General features: G+C 58.3%; 1 protein-coding gene across 1 annotated transcript; it reads right to left on the reverse strand.

Moving 5' to 3' along the window:
* Positions 1 to 928: 928 nt before the first annotated feature.
* Positions 929 to 8,040, reverse strand: BESB_013660 (putative eukaryotic initiation factor-3 subunit 10; the record flags this gene model as incomplete). Its single annotated transcript, XM_029360096.1, has 11 exons — positions 929 to 1,286; positions 1,551 to 2,026; positions 2,378 to 2,739; positions 3,050 to 3,215; positions 3,477 to 3,721; positions 4,107 to 4,330; positions 4,644 to 5,060; positions 5,384 to 5,608; positions 6,002 to 6,818; positions 7,179 to 7,321; positions 7,922 to 8,040. The coding sequence occupies 11 exons, from the start codon at positions 8,038 to 8,040 to the stop codon at positions 929 to 931; spliced, it is 3,552 nt and encodes a 1,183-aa protein (XP_029216763.1).
* Between the last annotated feature and the right edge of the window lie 1,610 nt (positions 8,041 to 9,650).

The raw sequence follows: 9,650 nt of genomic DNA on the forward strand, positions 1-9,650 counted from the left end.
GCTGAGTGCCATGTGGGAGGGCAAGCGCCTCGGATATATCCAGTATCTATATCTATATATATATATATATATATATGGGCACATTGTAGCCTCATCCTAAGTACCACCCACCATGCTGCGTGCCGTGTGTGCGTCGCTGATACTGACACTCCTAGGGTGAGTTGTACTTCTGAAGCCATCGGCTACTGCACCGGCGATACATATTTCTATATATAGTCTAGATGATGCATCGAGAAATCCCAGGTTTCTCGCACATGCGGCGACTACGGCTAGCCAGCCACATCGCGAATGGGTTCCGGCGCTTGGTTCAGAAGGCAGAGGGTGGAAGCGTTGCGAAGCTCGACACAGTCGCACGTCTCACGCAGGAAATCGCAGCATGAGGACATACACCAGGAGTACCTACTCCGAGACGGCACAGCGACCCCCGACACCACGGAAGTGACGCGCAGCCGTGTTAAAACTTCCTTTTTGCATCCCGAGCGCATCTACACGCCTCCCGTTCGCTCTGCGCGTCGACACAACAAGCAGGTCGCCATCTAGCTATGCCTTCGTTCGCCTGTCGTCCTGCCTCGGTGTAAGTACACCTCAGCAGGGACCGGCACATGCAGCGTAGCTCCGTTTCGCGTTTCTGCGTTTTCCCCTCTTTGCGTTTCGCCGCGCTCGCAGAGACGCCGAGAAGCCACGCGGCGCGCATAACGGGATAAAAAACTCGAACCGGACGCGAGTGAGTGAAAGAAGAGAGAGATGAGAAGGGGAGCAGGTACACACGAATGAACTAGCTAGAAGGCCCTGGAATCTCCAGTCAGGCTCCACATCGTGGAACGGGCAGTGAGACACCTCTGAATCGACAAGAAAGGCACAAAAAAGCGAGGCTCTTGTTGACTGGTCACATATTTTTGAGAGTTCACAAAACGAAACACCGCTTCTCTCATTCTGCTGTGCCCCGAGAGGGACAGAGAGAGGAGGAGACAGGGGCCTTCAAGCCTTCGCTCGTCGTGAGAAGGACGTTAAAGTCTCTCGCGAAAAGAGACCCCAGCAACGCAACCGGCTTTTGCTGCGGTAGCCGTGAGCGGATGAGAGGACAAGCGCTATTCTGACAACTTCGTCTTTCGCTCGCCGTCGCTGTCGCGGACTGGACCTGGCAGCTTTCGCCTCGCTCCTCAGCACGAGATGTTCGCTTTTCGCTCGACGCGCGTCTCTCACTGGCAAAGAGACTCTCGGCGGGGACATCTACTTCTTGCTGATGAGAAACACGCAAAACACCGAGACACCCTTTCTTCTTGCGCCTGCAGCGAATCCCCAAGCTGTCGACTCGACGCTTAGCTCGACTATGTGCACCGCGTGAATCTCTGCGGCCTTCCTCGGTCGTTGATTTTCACACTCGCGTCTTTCCGCGCGCGCTGCTGATATCCCCTCCTGTTCGCACCTCTCGCCACGCGTGCGTGACCGTCCCAAGCCGCCCGCCACTCCTTCATCTCTGTGGCGGCGCATTTCGTCGCCTCAACCCCCGCCCCTCCCTGTCCCCCCCCCTCTGTCGACGTTTAACTCACCGGCCGCGGGAGACGGTGGTGAATCCTTCGTCGTCTTCCGCGGGCGCCTCCTGGCGGGCGTCGCCGTTATGCGCCTTGTGCGCTTCTTCGCGACGCTCAGGGCCTCCGCGGCCTCCGGCGAGGTGCTCAGAGAGCGCGGAGGAAGCGACGCGGATGCGTGGGCGTCCGCTGGCGCGCTCGGCGTCGCCCTCCGGCGCGGCGTTCGCGAGCTTGCCTTCGCGCCATCGCTCAAAGTCCTCGTCGCGGCCGCTCGCCCCGCCGCCGCTCGCGCCCGCCCCGGGGGCCCGCCGCCGGCTCGCAGCCTCCGCGCCGCGGTCGCCGCCGCGCCTCCAGGAGTCCGCAGCCTCCGCCGCCGGAGACGCCTCCGCCGCCGGGGTCGGCGCCGCGCCCTGGGGGCCCTTCGGGCTCGCCGCCGCCGCGAAGGCGCCGTTGCGCATCATCGAGCTCGCCTCGCGGTCGAGCTGGCGCTGCTTCTCCTGACAAGCGCACGCACCATGCAGAGAACGAAAAATTGCCGAATCAACGCTCCGACAGGAGTGTGCAGCACAGGGCGCAACGTGTAGGTCGAAAAGGTCCTTCGAAAAAACGCTGTGTATGGAGTGTTTGAAGCTGCGCAACGGGCCGCTGAAAGACACACCCGCGTGCACTGAGGAAAGACAGAACTGAGGCCGCCTGCAGATCGACAGCGACGCTCTGCGAAGAAAAAGAAGAGACCTGAAAGAGCCGGCGACAAGCCCCACGCAGAGGCAGAGCGAAGGGGGTAAAGAGCGAGGAGAAACTGATGAACCCGGCGTGGGAGGTTCTTTTTCGTCGGCAGAAACACGCACCTCGATTTCCAGTTCGCGCTGTCTCTGCTTCTCAGCTTGCTCCGCGAGGCGCTTCGCCTTGGCTTCCTCTTCCTGCTTCTTCTTCTCCATTTGCTCGAGGTACTTCTTCTGCTCCTCCTCCATGCGCTTACGCTCAGCCTCGATCTTGAGCTTCTTGACGTGTTCCTCCTTGCGTGCGCGGGCGCGCTGCAGCTTCGCCTGCCGCAAGACAGCCACGAGGCGCGCGCGTTGCTCCTCCGCCTGCTTCTCGAACTCTTGCTGGCGCTCCGCGAGCCGCTCAGACACCCACGACTCCTTGTCACCCTTCACCACCTCGAAAATCTGCTTCTCCTCCAAAGCAGCTTCAAACGCAGCCTTGTGCTCTACACACAACGTCGAAAACGAAACAACTCAGTCCGACAGGAATAGCGAAAGACCGACACACTCATACGCATCTATCTATCTATTACATATGTATGCATGAAGACGCGTTGAAAGCAGACGTCTGTCTTTCGGGGCTGAGTCCGCCTGCTGCAGCCATCCACACTATATACAGGCATAGATAGATACACATATATATACCTATATTCACATATATATACGCCTACATATATATACGAACTGAGAGCGAAAAAGGGTATATTCGGTGTGGCATTCGCGCTGGAAGACTGGAGTTTGAAGAGAGAAATGCACCTTCTTCGTGTCGATTCTGCATGGCGAGGAGGATCTGCGTGTCGCGAGCGAGCTGCTCCTCCTGCCACCTGATGAGCAGCGGTAGTTCCTCTTCGCGGCACGCGCGAATGAAGTGACACACGCGGCGATAGTTCTGGCGCCGCTGGCGCAGACGAGTGATTCTCTCCTGAAAAAAGAACAAAAAAACATATGCAAGCGGCACTTGGAGGCGATGTCCACATGCACACGCACACATATATCCACGAATATACATGTATGTTCATATTTATATGCAAGGCCATCACCACCTCATACGCGGAGCACACATACAGCCCTAAAGGCAGTCGAGCTTATGTGTATAGGCCTAGATAGACAGACACACAGATACATATGCATGAGCATAAATTTACATGTTTGTACAGATAGCTAGGCGTGCATGCATATTTACTTGGTTGAGCTGCGCCATTTGGGCCTTCTCGAGATCGTCGTAGTCGACATTGCCCTGGAGAACGTCGTCGATGTTGATGTCGCCGAGCTGCTTGCCCTTAATAAGAATCGTGCTGGACGCCTTGCCGCCGATCTTCTTGATCTCTTCAAGCATCTGTGCAGCTGTCTCGCTCCTCTGCTTGATCTTCTCCTGCTGCATGCGCCGCTCTTCGCGGCGGCGCGTCGCCTCCTCGCGGCGCTCGCGCTCTGAAGAAGACAATCGTGAAAATGAGTTTACAGCTTTTTACAGCTTGAACCTTGCTTATGGGAGCAGATCGTTCCAAAATCGATAATCTCCCCCTGTCACCTCAAACCGAATAGACCAAGACGAGAAACAATCTTTGCGCGCTACCCCAAACGAGGTCGAAGCCGAAGACAAGCCCCGACGGAGACTCGGGCAACACGCCGCTCAGGAACAACGAGCTAGGAAGCGGAAACAAACAAGGCTTTGGCTGTCTCGCTCTCTCCCTGTATGTCTGCGTGGATTCTGCATGAACCATCCGTTGGACACGCATGCATCCATCTACGCCGTTCGCGGACACAGCGGCCTCCATGGCTCGATTTAGAGCGCCACGAGTTCGTGGTGTCTTACCTTGTTTCTCCTCGACTCTGCGCTGCTCGGCCTCCTTTCTGCGTCTCTCTTCTTCCATCTTTTGTTGCTCCTCCTGCTTCTCGAGGCGCCGCGAGTGCGTCGCCCGCGTCCGCTCAGCCATGCGCTTCGTCTCCGCTTCGAGACGCGTAGGCAGCTCCTGCAGGAAGCGCTTCCGGTCCATGCGTTCTTCCATCGACTGACCGGGACAAATCATGTGCACAGCCCTGAAGGAAAAAAAACTCAAAATCTCATTCAAAGCCAGCCTCACCCCACACGCTGCAAGGAGGTCCGCATGCATACTAAAAAAAGAAATACAGATACATATATGTATATGCATTAATGAGTCCGCAGAAAGAGAGAAGACGCGGATCGATCGTGCGTCGCAGACAGGCTGCGGGGGTCAATCGAGAGAAAAAATACATCCCCCCTGTCGAGCCGGCCTCCTCCCCTGCTAACCAACCGCCCCCCCCCCTCCAGGAGTCCATGCATCTGAGTCGACAAAGGGGTCGTGTCGTGTTGTGCAGCTTGGATGCGTACTTATCGATTTGTTTGGCGAGGCTGCACAGCTGGTGGCGCAGCGTGTTGGCTGCGGCGGCGTCAGGCGTCTCGAAGAGGATCGCGCTGCTGGCGTAGTCGAGGCGAATGGAGAGACTCATGGCGCCAGCGTTGGCGCCCGCGTGCGCACCGCCAGCTCCGCTGCCGAAAGCCATCGCGCCGCCGGCGGCCGCACCCTGGTGCTGCTGAACGAGAGCGACGAAGAGCTTCTCCGCCTGCGACCAGGGCAGGAAAGACGACGTGCAGATGTGCGTCGTGAAGTGCTTGATCGAGAGCGTCGCGTACACCCGCGACAGCTGGAAAATCAGCTTGTGGAAGATCACGCGCTTCAGGGGATACACGTACGGCTCCAACAGCGGGTTCTGGCTCACTGCGTCCAACAACGGCTGGCACAGAGAGCTGCAAAGACAGAAAAAAAACGGGAAGGCCTATTCAACCCGCTCTGCGAATCGACGCTCTGATCAGGGTTGAAGGTTTACAGTCAACAGGCCGCACACGAAGAATGCGAAAAAAGGTGCAGATAAACACAGAGCACATACACGCATGCACACAAAATACATATAAATCTATATATATATATATATATATGTGAGGCTAGACTTCGAGTCGTCCGCGTCTCCTCTGCGCACGTATATAAACAACTCGAGGAACCGCGCAGGCAAATCTGGCGGGAGTGTGCGCGCCTGTCGAGTCTCTCCTTCCTCTCGCGCGGCCCTGCCTACCAGAGCTTGAGCGGAGTGAACTCGCTCTCGATGAGCGACATGAGCTGCTGACAGTTTTCATCTGCGAGAGAGACGAGGTCCTTGGTGTAGAGAACCGCCTTCAGGCCCTCACGCGTCGGCAGCGTCGAGTGTCCCAAGAGCATCGTGAGCTTCTTTTGCTGCTCCAGCGAGCCGAACTGGGTGCCTTCGCCCATCGTGAGGGCGTCGTCGCCTTGCTTCTTCTCACTGAAAAATCCACGCAGAGCGGACGCGCACACGCACATAGTCCGCCGCCGCAGCCTCCTCTCGCTCGGGTCTCGAACCCACGCGCCCGCGAAGCCCTCTCCTTCCAGCACATCCATGCACAGATGGAGATACATAGATATGGATATAGGAGACACACACACCGATAGACATAAAGATACATAGATAAATGTAGATGAAGATAGGTCTATCTAGATACAGACAGATACACAGAAACAGACAGATAGACCTAGGTACACATAGATATAGACCTATGGATAGATATGAAGTTCCGCTCGGCCGTCCTCCGCGCTAGCTCGCTCTGGCACGAGAAGCAAGCTCGCTTGTGCGGTTGCCCGGATGCGCGTAGCGGACGCGTCGCTAGGATCGCCTTACGCGCCGGTGATGGGGATGGAGAGGACGGCGAGGACGGCGACGGAGGCCATGGCTTGGAGGTCTTCCTGGGAGGCGTTTTTCTTGAATCCCTTGACGTGCAGGAGGAGTTTGATCCACGCGAGGGCGTGGAACAGGTAGTTCTCCGCGACCCAGGTGACGCGGCTCAGTTTCTCGTAGTAGATAGCGAGCCAGCGCATGAGCTTTTCGCGGCTGCGGTGGAAGAGATCCTGGCCGGTGCGCAGCGTCTTGAAGAAGTAGTCGTGCAGGCCGAGCGAGTAGAGGTCCTCCGCGGTGGCGAAGCACTCGCGCCACAACTCGAGGTCCGAGGCGACGACGAGTTGCTGCATGCGGGTCTCCAGGTGCAAGTCTGGCCGCATGAGCGACTCGTAGTCCTCCTTGTGGCGATTCTTCAGAATCAGCGCAAAGTGGCTGCGGAGCACGTCGCAGAGACGCTTGAACTCCTGCGGGCGCTGATTCTCTTTGCAAAACAGGAACGCCTTGCGCGCCGTCTCGTGGTACACGCGCTCCAGCTTCGGCGTCGTGCGCAGCAGATCTAGGATCATCTTGTAGACGTCCCACACGCTCCGCAGCGCCTGGTGGATGCCGCGCGCCTCCGCTGACCGCACTTCAATCTGCAAAGTCGACAGCAGCAGGTCCTCCGGCGAGTCCGCGATCAAATCCAAGTCGCCCAGCCCGGACGCGCCCACCGCCAGCACCGCCTCGCCTTCCTTCGGGGATGCAGGCACCACCGACGCCGCCTCCTTCGCCTGCGACAGCTTCTGCTCCGCGCGGCTGCGCAGCTCTGCGATCACCTTGCCTGGAAAAACGTCAAAAAAATATCATAAAAAAAAAATAGAAGAATCAGCTACGCCAAGACCACCACTCGCACCGCCGCTCGCCGCGACCTCGGTCTTCTCTCTCCACGCGCGCGGCCTCTGCCGTCCCGTCCCGAGTAGAGGCGCTACGTGATCTCCCACGCTCGCCTCCTTGGATGAGAGAGATGCTCCAAACCTGCGTGGTGCGCGCAGCGTACCGCAGCTACGTCAGCGAATCAACCGACAGAGACAGCTGGCGACCCCGAGGAGGCCGCGCCGCCGCGCCCTCTTCCCCCCCCCCCCCCCCCCCCCCCCCCCCCCCCCCCCCCCCCCCCTCTTTGAGTGCTGCTGCTGCTGCTCACCGAGCGACTGGATGTTTGCATGCTGGGAGATGATGCGGTACTGGTGGAGGCCGTCGCGAGCCAGGCGCAGCTTGTTTTCGTCCACGCAGAGCTGGACGTGGCGAATCATGATCGTCTCCTGCACGCTGTCCCATCCCTGGGACCTGTAAAGGAAAAGAAAACGCAGAGGCGCGAGGCATGGGGAGAGCAACGCACGTAGGCACGTGACCCGCGTGGGCGGGTGAAATGCCAGCGGGAGCGCGCGGCTGCGGCTTCCTCAAGGTTACGGGTTGAAGGGTTTACGGGTTGAAGCCCGCGGGGTCGTGCAGCGGGGAGGAGTCAGAGGTGCACGGCGGGAGAGCTGAGCGGCAGCGACGAGAGGGTTTCGAGGAAGGCAGGCGAGAGAGCAAGAAAAAGCAGCCTGTGGCTCCCATCTTCTTCCTCTCCCATGCACACGCTGCCCCGCGCCCGCGCGACCAGCCAGGCGCGCGCACAGCTATCCGTGTGTGTATCTCTGTCGCCGAACAAAGCGATCATACACATAGCCCTGAAGAGAGGATGTCTCCTCGGTGTATACAGCGCGCAGACGCGGCGGCGGACCACAAGCGAAGGAGCCGCGAAACGCAAAGTCTTGATGTTCGCCATAGGATGTGCGTACCCCTCTCCACTCCCTCTGCATGCACCTCTGTACACACAAACCCCCAGAGGCAGGGGCGGAAGCGGCTGGAAATAGAGAAAGCGAGAGTGTAGTCGCCTCCACGCACCTGAAGCGGCGATGCCCGATGGCGCCGTGTAGGATTTTCAGCGCGGCATCTTGCTGGCCAACGGAGAGCAGTTCGTTCGCGCGCTTGAGCGCGTTTTCAGGTTTTTGGAAGGACTGCATCGTGGCGACCGTTTCTCGGCTGAACTGCGGAGGAGACACGAGGAAACGAAGAGCCGGGGACGCGCGCTACGCGGGCCGCGTCACAGAGGCAGAGGCGGGCTGCGAAGCTCGAGCTCTTCCCAAGAGACGAAGGGAAGAAGTGGAACTCTGCCGAGTCTGGGCTCGCCCGAGAGGGACCTTCGCGGGGAGGAGGAATCGGCGCGGAGAAGAGCCAGAGACGGCCTGCGCAAAGGCGAAGAAGAGTGGGGCTAGAGGAAGATTGAAAAAAGAAGAATGTGGACGTGAATACCGGAGAAAAAAGCGAGACACAACACCGGGACGGGCGTAGCGGCGGCGAGGGAAACAAGAGACCGACCGGCGCCGGGGCGGAGAACGAGGCAGGACGACGGAGAAGAAAAGCGAGGGCAAAACGGGACAACAAAACTAAGAAGCGCCTCGGGACGATCGTCTGGACTTGCTTCCACCGAGTGGAAATCGAGAGATGGTCAGCCTTTGCACAGGGCGCAAAGCGGAAAAGTGGAGAGAAGGCGTGGGGAAAGCGCAAAGTGAGAGAAGGGTGGTGTATGCACGGCTGCCAAACGACGAAAACAGGAACGCGACCGAACGAAAACCAGCCAAGCGATCCCTTCTTCTCCGCCTTACAAAGGCAAAAAGATGGAAGGAGAAAACAAACAAGAGTGGCGACAACGATGTGCGCTTGCTCTGTCTTTTCGGCTACACGAAAAACGCGCAAGCAGAGAGGCGTCCCTATACTGGGAAAACGATGATGCGGTGAGCGCAGCAGCCCGCCATGCATGAATCGCCGGAGGAAAGACAAGCTTGGCGCTGAAGGGAGACTTCCTTCGTTGCCAAGAAGGCAACGCAGGAAGTGCACACCGCACGACACACACCGCATCTCTCAGCCTCGAAAAGGCGACAAAAAACAAGCTCGAAAGAGAGAGGAAACCGATAGGAGACGGCAGAGAGCATGGACACAGAGAGGGAAAAGGAGAGACACAGGCAGGGGCTGCAGGGCTGTTCCCCGCCGCCCACTGTGACTTCCTTTTCGCGAGGCTGCCTTGCTTTTCTGCGCAGAACTCTCTGGGCGCCGCAGCTGCGTTCGCTCCGAAGCCGGTTGTCCCCAACTCCTTTCTTTTACCTATGCTTGTGTTTGTCCTTTTCAGCACTCACCTGTCTATATATACCCTCCCTCTCCCGCAGAGTAGGACCATCTGTGTGCCTGAAACTGGGGCAGCTTCCCATCCCGTATGTGGGGGGCGGTTTCGCTCGCAAGTCTGTAATTTTTCCGGTCCCGTTCGAAGGTTGGGCGGAAAACCGGCTCTGCGTCCATCGCGCACCGTGCCTAGTCGTTCGTAGACGCTGACTCTGCCGCTGCTACCTCCGGAACAGCGAGCAGAACTGCGTCGACTCTGACGGACAAAGGCACATACAGCCACACGCGCATTTCCATATGCGTGTGTATGTGCGCCATGGAAAGGCACATGTCCATCTGTGTGCGCACCGACCGCACAAAAACGACGAGAGTATGCAGTGTGCGTGATAGCCCTGTGCCTTGCCCATGTTGAAGCTTGGGCTGTATCAGCTTGAAAGACAGCGATGCTCTACATCGG

Source organism: Besnoitia besnoiti, chromosome IX (genome assembly GCF_002563875.1).
Source record: "Besnoitia besnoiti strain Bb-Ger1 chromosome IX, whole genome shotgun sequence".
Taxonomy (NCBI): Eukaryota; Apicomplexa; class Conoidasida; order Eucoccidiorida; family Sarcocystidae; genus Besnoitia; species Besnoitia besnoiti.